We start from the raw sequence: 20,562 nt of genomic DNA, 5'->3' as shown, positions 1-20,562 counted from the left end.
CAAGTGATGCAAGATGAACATGAGGCAAGAGTCGGTTGATTGAGGAGGCACACGATAACCAAGGGACACAAGATTCATTTGTGAGAGGATGAATAGTATGGGATAGGAGGAACACAAGACAAGATTATTTTGATTCAGGATGTATGGAATGATACTACAGGAACTCAAGACAAGAATATTTTGAAACACAGAAAACAAGTTATGATTCATTTGATACAAGATCAATACAAGACAAGATTTGTATGTTACAGAAGGAAAACAGTTACGGAGTTCAATGATGCATGGAGAATACAGGTCAACATTTTGATGATGCAGAAGGGAAACAATGAACGAGTTACAAATATAAGACGTTCCCACAAAAGACGTAAAATCTAGGGCAGATATGGTAAAAACGATGGGGAACATCTAGGTGTGACACCTAAGACACATGATTTGAAAAAATATTTGTGAACTTCTACCCTCTAAATATTATGATGCAAACAGAGTGGAAAGTCCTATGCAACCATGCCTCACATAACTTATTTCTAAAGGTTATGGCCTCGTTTTCCATGCATCGCTTGTTCTCTTACTTTGTGACAGCTTCAGCCTGGGACATCCATCCAGGTTAAGTATTTCACACACAGTACTGACATAATATGTGGCAATTCCTTGCTCTGGAGCAGTGGGAAGCCGCAGAAGTACACATTAGAGGGGAGATGTGTGATGCCATGGGAAGGAGGCTGAGGAAGGCAAGGAGCTGCAGACCATGTGGCGTTGAATGTACCAGCAACAAATTTAATTAGAAAGTCTACTGAAGGAGAAAGCCACCATAGTGGAACCAGCAGCATGTGATGTCATTACAATATTGATGGAAGAAAGAAGCATAGAAAAATAACAGTGCAACTCTAGAAATGTATCTAAATCACATAAGCATTTCAAAGTAACTTCTTGAGATTAAAAAATGCATTCTCGGTGGGAATATAGTTGAAGCTTTACTTGTCTAACAAAATCAAGTGCTACTGTACGGTGCCATCAAATATTGGAGCTTATGACTACATGTTGAGACATCTTAGACGTGGAAGTTCTGTAACATAAATATTGTGTTCACAATAAAAAGGATGCACTTTAAATCCAACAGTATAAATAAACTAAACAATGGGAGTATATAACATGGTTCAAAAATATGCAAAGGCTAGACAGGTTGAGACTAAATGAGGGATGAAGAGGTTATTTTATTTGGGGAGGGCTTTGTGGAGGGAACACTGAATTTGTACATTCATTTTACAGTAATGTATTTTTTTAATTTTTTTGTTGATTTGTACGGTGCTTGCACTCATAGATTTCTATTTGTTTGGCTGAGCAGTGAAGGTGGGCGATATCATGGATGAGTCACACAGTCTTTAATGGACTTTTACTGGCAGGCCCTATAAGCTATAACTATAGGTCTGCTGTCTCCCCGGAGAAGGCGCGGGGGTCCTCATCAGATCGGGTCGTCACCTTAAACTGGCGGCGCAGGAAACCACCATAGCGCTTCTCATTGTCCCACTTGAGCTTGGGCCGGATTCTGCGCATGAAGCCCCCGTAACGCTTGTGCAGGTGGTCCGTCCCTTCCACTGGATCAGTGCTGCGCTTTGGGTATTTGCGCAGGAAGCCCCCATAGCGTTTTCTCTCATCCTTGAGAAAGCCCATCTCTGTGCTGTCAGCATAATTAGCCATTTCTTCACTCTCAGTTGCCACGGGTTCAAGACTAGCCACTTCTCTCTCTCCAAATTTGCGTGTAAAGCCGCCATACTTTTTGGCAGACCCACCCTTGCCAGTGACGCCATTTTCACGCAGGAGGGAATTGGCAAAGGCTTTGCTCTTCTCCAATTTCTTCATGAAGCCTCCGTAGCGCTTGGCCATGCCACCCGGCTCATCTCCAGGCACCTCTTCACCATCCGGGCTGACATCAGCAGTGGTCCGAATCTGTTTGTTGGTCTCTATCAGGGGTGGCATGAAGGAAGACAGGACAGCTTGGCATTTCACCCACTCAGCAGAGGACCGCAGGGCACCCTCACACTCCAGGGAACAAATCTAAGAAGTGGAGGAGGTAAAGAGTTAGCAATGACTTCACTAATTTGTTTCATGCAATAATTTTAGAGTACGCATCACACAGTCCCAGCAATCGCGGTGTACAAAACAAAGAACACGAAAATAACTCTTGCCTGTGAACAAAGAAGCTGAGAACGAGAGCCATTCCCAGATTATCCCTAATTTTGTGGCCATTCTATCATTTCCGAGGCATGTGGAAAGGTATAGGTTGTTCTAAGATGTTTCCTTAATTTTCTTTCTGTGATTTTGCTGGAGTAGTTTGAGGGTGGCGGACTGTGAATGGGTGTTTGGTTAGGTTCCATTTTGAGGGAATTTTGAGCTGTGAATTATTTGAACCTTCTGTGGAATTGTGATGTTTCTCTCAGACGTGTGCTTGATTCTGGGGTATTTTTTTGTTGTTGCTGTGAATGGGATGAGTTTATGGGCTATGGAAGAGTAGTGTTACTCTCAGATTTATGTCATATATTAGGATTATTTTAGCTGTAACTGTGTGAATCTGGGGCTTAAGGAAGGCTACGGATGGCTGTTACATTCAGTTTAAAATTCAGGATGGATTTGCGAACTAGTTTGGTTGCATCCCCTTGGGCACACCTTAGGTTCCTATATAGAATGGACTCCACTGAGTTTTTGCGCTTTTTAAGCAATATTTGAATTTTTCATTATTTCAATGTTCTTTGATGCGTGTCAGAAATTTACATCTTTTCATTTTGCATGCTTTTTCGAAACCAATATATTTTCCACATATGCTTAGATGGCTCCTATGCATTTCGGGCAGAAAGCCCTTCTTCAGGGAGCATCTCTAAAACATGAAATCATAGCACAAGTTTTTAATACATCCTAGTGTCTTATATCAAAACCACAGTGCAGTACATTTATATTCCTATTCTATGTGTCCTTATAGCCCCCAAAGGCAACATGTGTAAACATTAGACTGTGTAGTGCCCCGTGTGCTCATGCATAAGTGTATTCCAAATGGTGAACGAAAAAATAAATAAAACCGCAAGTATGCACTTAATCTTGGACATTTGGGAGATGACGGCCTGAATTATTGTATCGCTGCGGATGACTAAAACAAATGCTTTGATTAAATAGGCGAAAAGAACAGGTGAAAGAGGACAGCCTTGACTTGTTTCACTCTGAACCTTAAATGCTCCAATTTCGGATGAATTTAAAATCATTTTGTCCTCACCATTATATACATACTCTTTGTAAACCCTGTGAACTAGCTGAAGATTCCAAATTTTTCTAAAGTGCATATATGAGTTTCCCAGACCAAGCGGTCAAAGGCTCTATCGGCAGCCTATAAAAAACATCACTGCAGGAATTTGGTTGGTAGCGAATAGATCTAGGGCTTCTATTAAAGAACTGGTATTCGTTCAAAGCTGCCAACCCGCTATAAAACCATTCTGTTCTGCGTGAATTAATTTCGAAGCTACTTTATTGAACGTGTTCGCTACTAACTTTATAATGATTTTATAGTCAGAATTTAAAAGCATAATAGGGTGATATTAATTCGGGTCTGATGGATTTTTCCCTCTTTTAAAAGGATTACCACATTTCCTGTCGCTAAGGACGGGCAGTGCACGCCTCCCTTTAAAATACAGTAAGCTACCTTGGGTAAGTGTGGGTCCAACAGATTTGTAAATACTTTATAAAATTTGGATGGAAACCCATCTGGGCCACATTGTTTACCTCCTGGTAAATTGCCCACCACCTCCTCAAGCTCAGGCAAAGAGAAGGGCTTATCCATAAACCTACTATCTTCCTCTGAAATTTCTGGAATCCGGATTTGATCTATAAATACTGTAATTCATTCATATTGACATTAGTGGAGTTATGATATATTTTGCTAGAATAATATAAGGAAGTCAAATTAATTTCTTCCTCTGAGGCCCAACAAATCCCTGTCCTCGGACATTTCAAAGTGCTCCTGCTGCTATTTGAAATCCACGCCCGGTCCTGCCAGGCTATAAACTTCCCAGCAAAGCCACTTTCCTTATATATTTTTTGCAAATAGGTGGAATTTTTCACATCTGAGACTAAATCATCAACTTCTTCTTTTAAGTTGATCGCCAAGACTGACTCCCACTGAACCTGCGAACATAGACCAAGAGTATCTACAAAATCCTAAAGTCAAAAGAGGCCATAGCCCAACAGAGAGACATCTTTATCCTCTGTCACGTGCTCTCTTTCTTGTTCCCATCTTCTTTATTTCTATTTTTCCTTCTGATAAGTTCATGTTAGTTGCCTTTTTTGGGGGCACTAACCCTGTGCTGCACTGCACTTATATCGGCAACAGTTTTTGGGTGTAACCTGGGCAATCTCTTTCCGGACCTGGCCTGTTGGAAGCCTAGATCCATAATTACTTGCCATCTTAGACCATATCTAATCATTATCTCTTGACCAAGCTACTTCTTACCTGATCTCTGCTCTCTCTCTGACTGTCCTAATATTCACGCTCCTCTTAAACCTTTCAAACTTACAACAAACCCTCCTCATCCTGGCTAACTCCTGAAATTGCTGTTCTCTGTAAAATGAAGTGCCACTTTGGATGTCTATGGCTTAAACATCTTAAGGTAATGATGCCAATAAAAACTTTTCTTAGTAACTTGTTACCAAACAATCTCATGATCCTCGACAGCTATTTACCATGATAAATTATATGTAGGGCTCCCGGTTTTATGGTATTTATTTTTTCGGCATTTCCGTCTGTATTAATACATATTTATTTTTTGCTCATTTTTTCTGTATTTATCAAATTTTTTTTTATTTTCTGTATAAATGAAGCTGCAATGGGTATTTTTCCACATTTGTTTGACTGATAAATGTATACTTGCAATCGAATGTCCAAAGGTTTCAGCAGTATACAGTGCGAAAGCATTATCTTAAAACACTTGCCTTGTGGAATAGCAAAAATAACTGTAGAGCTGCACTTAATTAAGCTTCTTAATGATGAAATCTGTTGTCTTTTCTAATCTCCCCTACCTCTCAATCTGTACAACTACTGACCTGGCACTCATGATTGACAGTAGAAAAAGATCATACGAAGAAGACCTATTTTTTTTATTTTTATTTATTTAAAAATAAATACAGACAGGAAAATAAATAGTTTGCTGTCTATATTTATCTGTAAAATCAGTAAAAATGGAAAACTGGAAACCCTAATCATCTGCTTATACATCCTCCTCATCCTGACCTCTCATCTCGATATAACCACATTCCAGATGAGTTAGCTAAGTATTATACCTCTAAACTCCTTCAAAAAAACTAAAATCCCTAACATTCGTACTCTTTCTGCCTCAGCACAACCAGCTATCCTTTCCCTTTCTCCTGATTTATTTTCTCCTCCCCATGCATCTTCTTCACCCTCCTTGTGCTGTAGTCATTCGGAGTTCCAGGCTAACTTGGATTTGGGCATTCATTTTCGCCTATCTGGAGCAAAATTTACTGCACCCGCTTTGATCTTTTACCTACCCTGCCTAATGTGGCCTCTTTTTTAATCTTTCTTTCGCTCCTCTAAGTTCATTCCCTCTTGTTTCAAAGCTTCTATGGTCCTTAAATTACTGAACAAATCGACTTTTGGCACAAGTGATATTTCTACCGTTCGCACATTTCTCTGCCGCTGATCCTTTCTGAAATACTGGAACATGTTGTCTTTCTTCTGCTCTACTCTTTGCTTCTGGCCAATTCTCTAATTCGTTAATTCAATCTGGTTTTTGTCCTGACTACTCAACTGAGTCTGCACTTCATTCTGTTTCAATCATTACATTTTTCGCTCACCACAATAAACAGTCTTCTGTTCTTATTTTTTTTAGATCTTTCTGTGGGTTTTGATTCATTGGTTGTTCTATTCTTATTCTTTCTAAAAAATTGGGATTTCTGGTACTGTTCTTAAAAGGTTTTAATCTTATCCCTCTGAGCTTTCCTTCTTTGTTTCCAGGAAAGTGGCTTTATCCTCCTCAATCCTATCTTTCTCTCTTTTGCACTTCTTGTACCACCCAGCTGGAAAAGGTGCTATAACAAGTAAATAAACAAACAAATATTTAAATAAAGTGGATCCGCTGGACATTCTAGACCTTGCCCAAGAGAAATCTCCATTCCTTTCGAAAAGAATCATAATAGAAATGCATGCATATACATACAAATTAGGCTTTTGCTAGCCCTAGTTCAAGTGTCATTCACATTTTGCTTCTGTCCACCACTGCTTACAGCATGGCACAATAGGTCACCCATCTTCAGCCATTAGACTTTTTCACTGTGAGTCATGGTATTTTTTGCTCGTTTGCTCTTGCACAGGTGTACATCCACCGTGAAAGTAGACCACTTCAATTTAAGAGCTGGCTGGTGGATCCCTGAATTTATTTTTGAATTCATTTTTTTATTATATAATTATATTTAGCAACGGGTCGTTTTTTGCAAACATATGCAAACCACTTTTAGATGGCAGCATTTTTACATGTTATTACTGTTAGACGTTTTATGTCTTTTGCATATATTTGCAAGCAAACTACAGACTTGCCAAAGCCAGACCTATTGGCTTTACCAGGGCTTGTTAATTTGGGGGCACAATGAACCCTCACAGTAGGTTAGCCTAGAATCCAGTGGGACTGGAATATTTTGATTGCGTTGAAAAGAGAATGATATACCAAGGGTGCCAGTAGACTTTGATCTCTATGCTTTCTTGCCACTCCATATGTGGATTACCAACAAGAGCAACAAAGTTAAAGGCCTTCAGCACTCTGGACAGCACCCAAGCAAGGTTAACATTAGGCCATTGTTTCCAAAGAGAGGGCTTCCACCATAGTGTCCCGTGGAGCAGGAACCTGAGCTGCCCTTGAACCCTGAAGCAGGGCACTAGCCTTCATCATGCATGAGGATTGTGGTATAGTCTGCCTGACTCAACCAACACATCGCACCCCATGAGCTAGGCTTTTCTTCCCCAATCTGGCTTCCCTGGACAGTAAATGAAGCTTTGTAAGACCAACTCTGTAAGTAAGATAAAGTTATCCAGCCTTGTGTTTATTAGGAAACACATATACTCTCACCTTACAAGCTCCTAGTTCCTACTTACGACTTAAGGATCTGGGAAGTAAACTGCAACGAGCATTCCCACTGCCCCCCCTCGGTGGAAGGAACTTTCTCCACCGCCTCGCCCTAGTAATCCCTCAAGGCTATTGTCTTCTTTCATTCAGCATATTTTATTTCTTTTAACTTGCAACACGTACCAATGGGTTGACTTGAATGTCCACATCAGGTCCTTGTATGGTGCATACAGAGCACTGAGCTGCACAATCTGCCCGTGAGGTGTGGATCCAACCCAGGCACAGAACCATAACTAGGACTGGCCACGCCATTGTAGACAACAGGACACTCCCTGTATGGAGAAACACAAAAAACAAACAGATGAATGAAGGACAGCATTTTATCCTCTCTGGTCCAACGAGTGCTTCTTTTCCCAGCCCTAAGAACTGGATTTCAGGAAGCTAACTATACCATCAAAATGTCTCATTTAAGATATCCTGGATAAACCCAAATAATTCATATAGAACAAGTACATCCATAAGACAAATATTATTATTCTTATTATTATTGGATGATTCCTCATTTCTAAACAAGTGTTTAAAAAATATTCCTTCAGGAAAAGCCATTTTCTTTCACAAGATTCGGACGAGATCTAGTCCACTGAATGTCAGTCAGTCGGTCAAACATCTTTATTCGGTTCAAAGAACCATAAAAGTGAGCACGATAACTAATAAAAACACGGTTAAAATACAGGTCACATTGCAAAGGCATAAGACACATTTAAATAAGTTTTACAGCATTTCATTGCACTAAAATACCATTTGATTAAGACAAACCTGAGAAAACTAAAACATCTAAATCTCCGTAAAAGGTCACAAGTTACTGGGGATGTCAGTCCGAATAAAAGTCAGACAAAGTTAGCAATTGGTTTTACTTGGAGGTACGTAAAACCGAAATGGCAAACAGCAAGTCACTTGAACAAAACATATGATATGATAGGCTGCATTCATAAACTGTAGACGGAACAGTTATAAAAAAAATACCTAATGAGATTAAAAAGGATCAATATATAAAAGCAGTGCAAGGATACCTAATGTTAAGAGAAGTGCAGTTGAGTTGAGCTGATTTTGTTTCTGAGAGTTTCAAATTTTCAAAGCCCCTCCGATAAAGCTGGTAATGGCAAAACAACAAACTTTGGTTTCTATTCGTAAAAGACGGGATAAACTCTAAAAGACGGGATAAACTCGCATCATGACTTTTAACCCCGAATAACAGCAGGATAGATTGTATAAAAATCCTTCTAGGTTGGGAATAAAACCTGCAGAAAACATTAAATGGACAAAAAAATGTTTGCGATGCCATCACGTGGACAAAGGGGTAAGCTATGAAACCGTGAACCCTGCAGGGGTAGGCTACCATAAAGTGGACGGTGCCTAATCTGAAACAGGTAAGATAAACCCTACGTTGCTCCACTGAGTAAAACATCGCTTGCATCTGGCCATTTTTCAAATGTACCCTTTAATGTGACCAAATCATTGAACGACATTGCACCCAAAAATGTTTAACGTCTCACATATTGTTCCTTAAGTGCCCTGGTGGAGGGCAGGACTTTTTAGGGCTGTGTATAGCCTCTCCTTTTTGCCCCTCCACTCAAGACCACTCATGACCGCCTTGACACTGGTCCAGCCAACCTCATCATGCGGGCAAACTTACAAAACATTTATCTTTCGTAGTAACTTAGATAGTCATTCTTTTATTCTTATAGTGATATAGAAATAAAAGAATTACTGTCATTTGCGTAAAACAAGATAATCCTTCTATTCTATAGACATGCCCTATTTTGCCCCATGCACTAAGGTAACACGCATACAGGCACCAATGTTCACGCTTAACACTCAAGTGCACATATACAAGCAAAGTCAACTCACATACAGGCAGACATACCCACCTGTATAACTGTCTATTGGCCAACTTGTACTTGGCGCAAAAGCACACAATGGCTGTAAATAGTAAAATCAAGGCTTTTTAACATCTTTAACAGGACTGTTAAGTGTTCAGCTCTGATGAACTTTGTTAGTTAGATTTTTTTATTGAGTTTAACATCTTTCTGTGATTACAATGTGCTTCTCAGGAACGTGTTTGTCCTATTGGTGTGGCGAGGTGTGTTCTGCGGGAGGTATTTCAGATTATGAAACAGTTGACTCAGTTCATGATATTCATTTTCTGTGAAAAGAGTATTTAAAACATGATTTTGGATCATACAGATGTTTCAGTAAAACAGCTGTTGTGGTTATCGCCAATCGAACATCTAATGGCAGGAGTTTTTAAAAACAGGATCAGCACCACAAGACTGCAGAAGGATACTCCTGAAGAGGATGATTGCCTTTGGCCTTCCTCAGATGGATGTGAATTCCCTGAGGTCAAGGTGTGTAATTGAAAGCAAGGCATTAAAGCCTCTCGTAAGCTGAAGCTTCTGGTAGGATTAAAAGATTATCTGCTTAAGACAAAATGCGGTAAAAAGGTGAAGTTTACAATCAAAGCCTCTTCTCCCTCAAAAAGAGAGGCATCAGTTGCAGCTTCTGGACATAGACCAATTTGTGGTAAAAAAATAAATTAAAAAAGGAGCTAGGTTGATGTCTCTGACCTATCTTAGACTAATAATCATTTGCATCCTGATTTGAATTAGGATGGCCGGTCACAGTTAATGTTGGATCAGTTAAAAAAACATAGAAGGCTTTCATATTAAAGATGCTTATTCATTTAGGGCCCTTCGTTGTGATTTGATATTTAATCTGACATGAATGCATCATCCCATATCATAGGTCTTGTGCCTACTTGGCTAGTCTCTGAATATGTGACAATGAGACTTGGATTCAATTCTCTGTAAGTGGATTGTTCTTGGAGGGACTTTGGATGCAAAGTTGGTATCCCCTATGAAATAGGTCCCATCAGAGTTTTCTTTGAGAAATCTGGAGGTGGATCCCACCAGGGGTCTAACTAGATCCTTAAAATCTTGTGAGGACAAATTATTTATTATATTCAGGCACGTATCTCTTATTTTGGACGTGATGCAAGATGCTGTGTCAAAAGAGGATCCTGAAGGCACTCTCCTTCTACATGGTAGGATAGAAAAGTAGGCAGATGCAATTGATTGTTGGCCAATATTGCACATTTCTTTGAACCTTGCACAAGTCTGCACCCTGCCCCTCCCTCACTAAATCTTTTTATGTGTTTATGCCCATTTCCTCTAGGTATGAGCTACATGTGTTAATAGCCCTTGCTGTTTTGCTCCTATGTGTTCCTTGTACTTCTGTGATTTGAAGACAAGACCTCTTAGGATTCCCAAGTGGAACCCGTCTCCATCTCTCGCTTAGGGTCAGCGGACCCCAGGCCCGGGTGGTGGTGGGTGCCTTCTTTACTACCTGCTTGCTATTTGTAGAGTAATGACCATACTCAGTTTATTAAACTTAGGGTTCCGGTTTAATTATGTTTATTTTTTTAACATTTCCATCTGTAGTTATCCATATTTCTTTGTTTGCATATTTGTCTCCATATTTATCAATTTTAATTTTAGGTGTATTGAATAAATGAAGTTTCAGTTGGTATATTTCCACATTAATTTACCTGGAAACATGTATACTCACATTTGAAGGCCCATCAGGTTTTAGCAACATGCATTACAGTACAGTATAGTCACCTGAAAACATTTACAGTGTAGAGCGTAAGCAGCCGAATAGCTGCCTTATTTAAGCTTCATAGGAAAAAATGTAGGGCCCGATTCACAGAACTAACTTAAGACAAAATCCTAAACTTACTACCATTTTGGTATTCACAGAAGGCACTTACTCATTTTGGTATTCACAGAAGGCACTTACTCATTTCAGTATTCACAGAAGTTAGGAGTCCTAACTTTAGGACTCCTAAATGCCTTCTGTGAATACCGAATGTAATAAAGTTAGGATTTTTCTCAGTTTAGGAGTAGTAAAGTTAGGACTCCTAACTTTAGGACTCCTAAATGCCATCTGTGAATACTGAACGTCTTAAAGTTAGGATTTTTCTCAGTTTAGGAGTCGTAAAGTTAGGACTCCTAACTTTAGGACTCCTAAATGCCTTGTGTGAATACCGAAAGTCTTAAAGTTAGGATTTTTCTCAGTTTAGGAGTCCTAAAGTTAGGAGTCCTAACTTTACTACTCCTAAACTGAGAAAAATCCTAACTTTAAGACTTTCGGTATTTACAGAAGGCATTTAGGAGTCCTAAAGTTAGGACTCCTAACTTCTGTGAATACCGAAATGAGTAAGTGCCTTCTGTGAATACCAAAATGAGTAAGTGCCTTTTGTGAATTCCAAAATGGTAGTAAGTATAGGATTTTGTCTTAAGTTAGTTCTGTGAATCGGGCCCGTATTCTTTTTTTAACTCCCCTACCTGCCAATTTGCACACTTACGTACCTGGCACTCTTCATTGACAGTACTGATAATTATCCAAAGACGACCTACCTGCAGTGTTTTTCTTTATTTAAAAAATAAATAAAGACAGGAAAATAGACAGTTTTCTTTCTTTATCTGTAAAAGTCAGCAAAAACATTAAATTGGAAGCCCTATTTTCTACTCTATGCTACATTCCTGGTTTCTCCTGCTTCCCTTACATTGTTCCTTGTTTTTTTTGAGTAGTGGCTGGCAACATTAATTAATGGTGAGGCACTCACCATAAATGCTGCCGGCCTCCAGTCACTCCAAACAGATGCTAAGTCCCCTTGCTGATCCTGGGAGTGACTATGAGCAGGAAGGAAAGGGAGTGACTTTCTGCCATGTGAGTCCAACCAATCCTGGAGTTGCAGAGCAGCTCCAGGATTGGTTGAAGCAGGCAACCCTAGAGCTCATTTTGAGGCTGGGGCCTGTTCCCGCAATCTGAGGTTCCGTGAATTCTGAACCCGTTTCATAAAGGTCATGGTTTCGTTACGAATTTGATATTAGCGAACCGTAACTAGTTAGTGCAGCAAGTATGAGTGTTTTCGTCATGTTAGACCGATGGATTCACTACGTATTTAGGGATTTCGTTCTGAACCCTTGGGTTCCATTTTGTGTATGGCAGCCATTTTGTGGTTGCCCTCACATAAGCCGATGACTGTGGCTGAACTAGTCTTTTTAAGTACACGTACACCTTAGCTCCAGTTCATGCTGACTTCTGTTTGACCTGCGTGAACTGACCCTGTTGCCTGAAGCTGACCTTGTTAAACCAGTTCCTGCCCTTTAGCTGATCAAGATTAAGGATCAGAGCACAGGACATCATAAAGTTTTATTGCACACAAATATGCCTTATCCTACTCTCACCTGTTTCTGCTCCTTTCTTTATGGTCTATTTATGATTGGGTTGTGGCCTTTTTTATTATGGGTTCGTTCGACCTGTCTAATGAAGAATGTTGGGTTTGACCGATGATTGATCATGGGCTGGGCAACTGAAAAGTGGGTTTTACTGTCATGCGATACCTTTGGTGTGAATACATGTGATTGGACAGTTTGTAAATATTAGGTATTTGTCTGGAATGTGATTTTTGGCATAAAAAGGGACGACTTGCTGTGTAAAATTGAGCAGTCTCCTGAGAACTCATACCGTGATGATTTCTAGGACTTCTGTTACTGGCTGCAGCCAATAAATTGAATCTTTGACGCCACCAAGAAGTTTCCGTGTCTCTGTATTCTAAGACAGGTGGAACCCGAAGACTTTGGGCGTGCCCCTGGCGCCGCTGGGTATTAAATAACCCAGTTCTTCAGTTGGCGCTTCCAACGTGGGGCGACTTCAGCGTACCGGTCCAAGCCTGAAGATTGTGAGGAGCTTCGTGAGGAAATTCTGGAGGACGGCCACCACTTCATCGACCCCGGCATGTCGAATGTGGACTGAAGGTCTTTTCTGCGAGGCTTCCCGTTTTCCTGACGGCTACGAAGGACTGCTGCCCTGACTGTCGCCCTGTCTTGGACCCATTTGTGATGCTTTGTACGGCGAGACGATAGACGGGTCTTCTGGTGGCGTGACTGATACCTCAGTTAAGTATAAGTGGGTCGCTCCCAGTCCTTAGTTTTTGGTCCTTTGGTTCTTAGTTTGTTTGGTCCTTAGTTTTGATTTGAAAATTGCAATTTCCAAAGCCGAGGGTCTTGTATATTTACGAGTGTATCGGTAGAGATAATCCCTTGAAGGTTGAAGCTCGATTAGTGAGCGAAGATGCCTAATCGTAGAAAATTTGGTACTTGGTTTGGTTGTGGTTGCAACAGGGATTCCCGATTGGAGGATTCGTGTCCGATACCTCCGGTTGGAACTCCGACTTATGAGCTCTATTCTAAACACGGCGTGGGCCCCATTGCATTCAATGAAGTATGGGTCCACTACACTAGAAAAGATGGTGTCTTACAATGGCCCCAACATGGTAGCTTTAATACAGAGATTTTAGATAATTTAGAAACTAAATTATTTAGGAAGAAAGCCCGGCCGGCAATGTTTGACTCCTTTCGCCTTTGGCGTAAAGAAGCCGGACAACGAGAAATTAAACAAGCTAAAAGAGATAAAAGAGAAAAGGATGTATCAATAATGCAAGCTGCTAGGCAGTTTAAAGAAAACAAAGAAGATAAAGCAATTGAGGTGTCAGATAGGCAATGTTGCCGGGCCATAGATAAATGTTATCCGGCCTTGCCGTCTTCTCCTCCGAAAGCGATTAAAGATCTTGAAAAAGATTCTTTGATCTCTCATTTACTGAGATTGCCACCTCCTTATGTGCAGGGTGCTACTGCGCCTCCATTACCACCGGTTGTTCCACCCTTTGTTGTTCAACCTCCTGCTGTTGTTCAGCCACCTGGTACTCCACAGATGGTTTTACCTCCTCCTGCGCAACCCGCTCTAGGGTTGCCAGCTTTGCTATCAGCTTTGCCTCAAACTCCTTTGCCTTCCGCTTCTGCATCTGAGACTCCTACTGTTCTTATTCCTACACCTTCTTTGCCTCAAAACACTTATTCTCCTGTTCTTATGACTGCTTCTTCTCCTTCTGTTCGAAAACGAATGACAGAAACTGTTTCTAGTTTATTGTCTCCATTGTTTGGGTCACTGAATATGACCCCTGTTTCGGAACGTAAGCAGAGTCGTAGTCAGCTTCCTGGTTCCGAGGAACGGGCTGTGTTGAATTTGTTGGCTCGTAAATGGATTATAAATGCCTCAAGGTATAGTTTGCCAGCGGTTATGGATGTTTTCTTTCAGTGGGAACCGCCTAAGCAAAGGTATGTTTTTAATGTAATGTGTATGTTTCCGCGTCAGGAATGGGAAGATAATGATTTGGGTTTAATCCCGCAGGAACTACTTGATGTTCAGTCGGATTTTGCTAAAGGGAGGATAGTGGAATCTGATATTACAGATGCCGTAGAGACGATACTGGCTTTTAGATCTAGCCTTCCGCCTCAGACATTGTACAAACCTGATTCCTCTGTTAGAAGAAAAGCGAGACAGTATCCCATGAGAGACGTTCCCCCAGTTTGGAAGGAAGGGGACCCAAACGCTAATCCAGCTATTCTGCCTAATTTTCAGCGAGTATGGGTACATGTGCCATGGAAGAGAGCAGAGGTCTTGGCTCTTAAGCAGGCCTTACCTGATCCCCGTAAGAATCCTGCTGGCTATTACAAAGAATTGTCCCAGACAGTTGACGCATGCATCATGAATTTGGCAGATATAGATATGCTGTTGGGTAATGTAGTTCCGCAGCCTTTGTGGGCAAAGATTCGTTATGAGAATCATGCGCATAAGAGAGTTGTGGACGATGTTGGTCGAGGGAATGCGTTTGCGGATGAAGTTGCGAAGGAAACAGCGAAGGATATGATGAGTCGAATGTATGTGGCAGGCCCTGCGAGATGGATTGGTGATGTGGGAATGTGCGAAGATACGATTGAGAGTGTGAAATCGATACAGGCTGAAGCTACTGAAAGTGAGAAGAATGTTTGGAGAGAAACTACGGGTAGATTGGATTCGACTGGTTGTTGGGTTGAATTGTCAGAACACCAAAGATGGATGTTGCCAGATGCGTACGTGCTTGCAGTGGTTACTATGGCACATGGTTTGTCTCACATCAGTGTGAAAGGGATTTGTAAGTTGTTGGCTCCAGTATGGCAGAATGCTGGAATTCCCAAGTGTGCGGAGAATGTGGTCAAGAATTGCATGGTGTGTTTAATGTATAATCCTGGCAAGGGAACCCCAACTCCAGCTGGTCACTTTGCTCCTCCGACGTATCCGTTCGAGGTTTTGCAATTGGATTTCATCCACATGGAAAGGTGCAATAATTTAAAGTATGTCCTTGTAGTTGTTTGCGCCTTTTCTAGATGGTAGAAGCATACCCCCTAAAAGATAATACTGCCTCATCCACTGCTAAAGTCCTGGTCAAAGATATTTCCCTACGTTTGGGTTGCCAAGGATGGTATGGAGTGATAACGGAAGTGAATTCATGGGGAAGGTGATGAAGAGAGTGTGTGAAGGGTTGGGAATTCACCAGAAATTCCACGCTGCGAATCATCCCCAATCAGCTGGTTTAGTTGAGTGCTATAATGGCACGTTAAAGTTAAAGCTGGCTAAGATTCAAGCGAGCACTGGTCTTCAATGGCCTGATGCTTTACTGTTGGCACTTTTGTCGACTAGACCTACAGTACATTCCCGGATAGGCCTTAGTCCGTATGAGATTGTCTTTGGCCGTCCGGCAAACGTTTGGGGAGTGCCGAGGCCAACGAAGTTTAGTGACATCGAATACCCTATGCTAGTGGACTACTTGTATGATTTGACGACTAAATTGCGTGTCTTACATCAACAGGTTCATGATAAATTGCCGCCAGCTTCTGCAGACCCAGGTCACATCCTCAATCCAGGTGACTGGGTCCTGGTGAAAAATTTTCAGCGGACTAAGAATGATCAGCCCCGCTGGAATGGACCGTACCAAATCCTGCTATCTACGAGGACTTCAGTAAAGGTTTTCGGGAAGAAAAACTGGATCCACGGCGTACATTGTAAGAGGGCGCCGTTGCCTCTGCCGTACGACCAGTGGGTCCGTGAAGGTATTGCAGATTCAGAGACTGAAAGGGTGCCGAAGTTTGCACCGTTTAGCGACGCTGAGTTGGTGTGGAGAGGCTCCGAGAAAGAAGATGATGATGTCCTTCAAGAAGCAGTGCCTGTGTCTCAAAGATTAGACACTACTGAACCTGAACTGTTGTTTCAGCCTCAAACGAGGCCTGGAAAAGAGCGTTATAATCTACGTCCTAGAAACAATGGACTAATAAAATAAATGAATTTCTTTTTTTTGATTTTTGGAACTGAACTCTCTCAGGAATTGAACTCTCTCAGCCAAGAAACTTTTTTGGTATATTTTTGTGAACCACCATCCGGGTTCAGCTGTAGGGTCACGGTGTAAAGACTAGAGAGTGCAAGCCGAAGATGCAAGGTCGACGGTTCTGGTTGGTCTAAGGGAGTTCCCTGGGCTGACAGAAGCATTCCTTAGCAGAAGAAAACCAACCGCCGTGAACAGCATCGGTTAGAGGATGGAGTTTTTTTAGATTGAGAGGCCGTTGAGAAAATGAACTTTAAGAAGAAACTGTGTAAAATTATGCATAGCAAATGTTTTCTGATCACATGTCTTTTGATGTTTTTTAGCATGACGTTAGCTTTGGTGGGTTGGTTTGTATTTTCTCTTCAACTTATTTCTGCACCTATTTCCCAACCTACGACTTTACCGGCTACTACTTCTTTGTTATGTTATGTTATGTTATATGAGGTTTTGTAGCGCGCTCCGATAGTCAAGACTGTCCTGGCGCGGGAATGAAACTGAGACAGAGTGGGAAGGAGGTATGCTAATCATGAGTTTGAAAGAGGTGAGTTTTGAGCAGTTTTTTAAAATTGGTCAGATTGGGAGCGTGTCTAAGAGCGTCTGGCAGGGCGTTCCACATTTGAGCTCCCTTTACCATGAGGGATTGTCCGCCCAGGCGGACTCTTCTAAATCTGGGGATGATCACCTGCTTTTTGGAGGCGGAGCGCAGCTGACGGGATGGGAGGTAGGGTGTGAACCTTTTGGCTAGGTAAGAGGGGCAAGGTCCATTGAGGGCCTTGTAGACGATGACCAAAGTTTTAAAGCGCACTCGTTGAGCCACAGGGAGCCAGTGAAGATTCTTCAGCTGTTTGCGCACGCTGAGTCTCCTGGGGATATTAAAAATGAGTCTCACCGTGGCATTCTGGACAACCTGTAGTTTTTTGATCATATAGTCAGGAGCCCCTAAATAGAGGGCGTTTGAGTAGTCCAGCCGGGCGAGTACCAGAGCCCTGGCAACCGTTTCTTTCGCCGATTGAGGAAGGAGGGGAAAGAACTTGCGAAGAGTGGTCAGAGTTCCAAAGCATGTTCCCGCCAAGCGAGAAATCTGGTCGCGGAAATATAAGTCGGCTCCGAACCAAATTCCCAGATTCTTGGCAATCCCGTTCTCTCCCTTGGGGCATGTTGATTCACCGGGCCAGATGGACTCCTTAAAGTCACTGGGGAATTGGCCGTAGAGCAGGATTTCTGTTTTATCCTCGTTGCATTTGAGGGATGATTTGGCTAGCCAGGTGAATACGGAGGAGAGGCATTGGCGAACTCCTGAGGTGCATAAGTTCTCCTTTGGCCAGGTGAAGAGAAGCTGGGTGTCGTCGGCGTAAGCCATTATCTTGGCACCCCAGCTCTCTGCTAGCCGAACAAGAGGAGTTAGATAAATATTAAATAAAAGGGGACTTAGGGTCGATCCCTGTGGTACGCCAGTTTCCACCCTTCTGTTAGAGGAATGATAAGGGGGAAGCCAAATCTGTTGGGTACGGTCCGATAGAAAAGACCTAATCCAATCCAGGACCGTGCCGGAGATGCCTATGTCCTCCAGTTTCGCTAAGAGCTGGATGTGGGGCACCGTGTCGAATGCGGCAGAGAGGTCCAAAAGAATAAGGGCCGCTCTGCCGCCCTCGTCAAGGCATTCCCTGATGGCCTCAGCCACTTCCACCAATGCAGTTTCCGTGCTGAAAGAGGTGCGGAACCCTGATTGGGCAGGATGGAGAGCTTCAGAGGATTCAACAAATCTCTCTAATTGCCTGAATGCTGCCTTTTCACAGACTTTGGCAAGGGCTGGTAGGAGTGATATGGGTCTGTAGTTAGAGGTGATCGACGGATCTGCGGTAGGTTTTTTTATTAAAGGGAGAAGTTTGGCTTGTTTCCACTTGGTGGGCACAGTTCCTGAGGATAGGGATTCATTAACCAGTGTGGTGACCATGGGGGTGATTATTTCAGCTATTCCATTCAGGACCCTTGCAGGGCAAGGATCTATAGGTGACCCAGATTTCAGAGTTTTTAATATGGTCATTACATCTGTACTTTCTACGTGAGTAAATTTGGTCAGTTCTGCTTTAGCTCTTGATAGTAGGGGACGTAAAGGAGAGGGGGGTTGGCCAGTTAAGGCTAAGTCTGATTGTAGGGCAAGTGTGAGGACAGGGATACCCAGACTGTCTTGAATTTTTTGGATTTTTTCGATGAAGAAAGTAGAGAGTTGTTCGCACCAGTCTGTGGAGGGTGGAATAGCTGTCTTCTCTGCTATCGGGCAGTAAAGCTTTTAACTATGGAGAAGATTTCTCGGCTGTTGTTTTTGGCTTTAAGAATTCTAGAAGCATAGAATTCCCCTTTAGCGGTTTTTATTGCTGCGTAGTAATTTTTTTGAGCTGCGCGAAGTTCAGTTTTAGCAGTGGGACAATAGTTCTTTCTCCATACTCGCTCTAGCGCCTTGCATCCTGTTTTTAAAATCTTTAGTTGATCAGTATACCAGGGGGAAGTGGGGGTGATCCTATGGTTATTTTTACCCTTGCTTTTTGGTAGTGACTGCATTCCTTTCATGTCTTACCTGAACACGAACAGATTAGAAGGTCAGAATTTGTAAACAACTCGTTCATACAGTTACTGCATCAACATCAGTTGGTGGTGAACATCACTAATTGCTGGGTGTGTGGTCTTATGCCGCATACTACGGATAGAGGTGTTCCCTATTTGATTTTACCGTTTAGTCAGAACGGGTCTTTGTGGGCTTTTCAGACTATGTTCCTTTATGCCCTTGAGGTTTATCCTCCGCGTTTTGGAAGAGAGAACACAAGTAACCAAGCTTTGGTGAAAGGAGTTTTAAACATGAGTAGAGAGATCGATACTTATAGAACTATTCCCAGAGATGAGTTAATGGCATATGTTGGTTGGAATGCAACCAGATATAGTATAGCCTGGGTGAGAAGCAGAGACGAAAAAGGTCACCTCCGATTTGGATTGTACCCCATCGTGGTCATTTTTGTCTGCAAGGGAAGGGCAAGAATCCGAGAGCTCAGTTAGGGAAGAGTGTTTGTACTCAGACGTATGTCTTTGCGTCTCAAACTTCCCCTCCGTTTTTAGCAGCTAAGGGCACGTATTTTGTCTGCTATGATAGAGCATATACATGGTTGCCCCCTGACTTTTCGGGAACATGTTATGTTGCATATTTGTTGCCTCCTACGTATACTGCTGCCGTAGATTACCACAGAACGAGAGTTGTTAGGGGTGTCTTCAGTGAGGAATATACTACGGGAAAAGAAGTGGGAGACTTTTTCAAGGGTTTCCTACCGTTTTGGGGACCTATGGCAAACAGTAGAAACTTACGGCAATTAACGAGAGTGGTTGAATCCACCATAAATGAAACTGCCGGTGCCCTTAGTAATCTGACCGCTGAGCTTCAAGCGGATCGCCTTATGACATTACAGAAACGAATGGTTTTAGACGTCATACTTGCAGATCGAGGTGGGGTATGTAAAGTGATCCAATCGAGTTGCTGCGTTTTCATACCAGACAATGCTCCTACAGTATACCAGGCCATTTCTAAGTTACATAAGATCTCCGAGTCTATAAATGTGGATAAAGGAGATTGGTCGTTGATTGGATGGTTTTGGGAACTGTTATCGACCTGGGGATGGAAGATTCTGATGATCATTGGGATGGCTTTAGCGATTCTTTTCCTGTTCTGTCTTTGTGTGCAGTGCGCTCCTGCTATATGTAGCCTCTGTGCTACTACGTGTGCAAGGAGACCTGTCCCAAGAGAGGTACTAAGTAATAGGATAATGCTCCAGCAACATCTTGATGATCTGATGAATATAGACCTGGACTCAGATTGACGTGAATTTAGGTTATTGCCTATGTAAGGGCAAAAGGAGGGTCTGAGGTTCCGTGAATTCTGAACCCGTTTCATAAAGGTCATGGTTTCGTTACGAATTTGATATTAGCGAACCATAACTAGTTAGTACGGCAAGTATGAGTGTTTTCGTCATGTTAGACCGATGGATTCACTACGTATTTAGGGATTTCGTTCTGAACCCTTGGGTTCCATTTTGTGTATGGCAGCCATTTTGTGGTTGCCCTCACATAGGCCGATGACTGTGGCTGAAC

The 20,562-nt window shown here is 42.1% G+C and overlaps 1 protein-coding gene across 1 annotated transcript in view; it reads right to left on the bottom strand.

Annotated features, from left to right (window-relative positions):
* Positions 1–1,191: 1,191 nt before the first annotated feature.
* Positions 1,192–20,562, bottom strand: part of PDYN (prodynorphin) — a 54,672-nt gene continuing 35,301 nt past the window's right edge. Inside the window, exons 2-3 of the mRNA XM_078650437.1 lie at positions 7,296–7,444; positions 1,192–2,052 (exon numbers count right to left, since the gene is read on the bottom strand). Coding sequence (XP_078506563.1) covers positions 1,417–2,052; positions 7,296–7,424 — 765 coding nt within the window. The 5' untranslated portion in view covers positions 7,425–7,444 and the 3' untranslated portion in view covers positions 1,192–1,416. The remainder of the gene's footprint in view (positions 2,053–7,295; positions 7,445–20,562) is intronic.

This window comes from Lissotriton helveticus, chromosome 7, assembly GCF_964261635.1.
Source record: "Lissotriton helveticus chromosome 7, aLisHel1.1, whole genome shotgun sequence".
Classification (NCBI taxonomy): Eukaryota; Metazoa; Chordata; class Amphibia; order Caudata; family Salamandridae; genus Lissotriton; species Lissotriton helveticus.
Note: the sequence above shows the minus strand (reverse complement) of the source record. Positions and strands in the feature narration are given on the sequence as shown.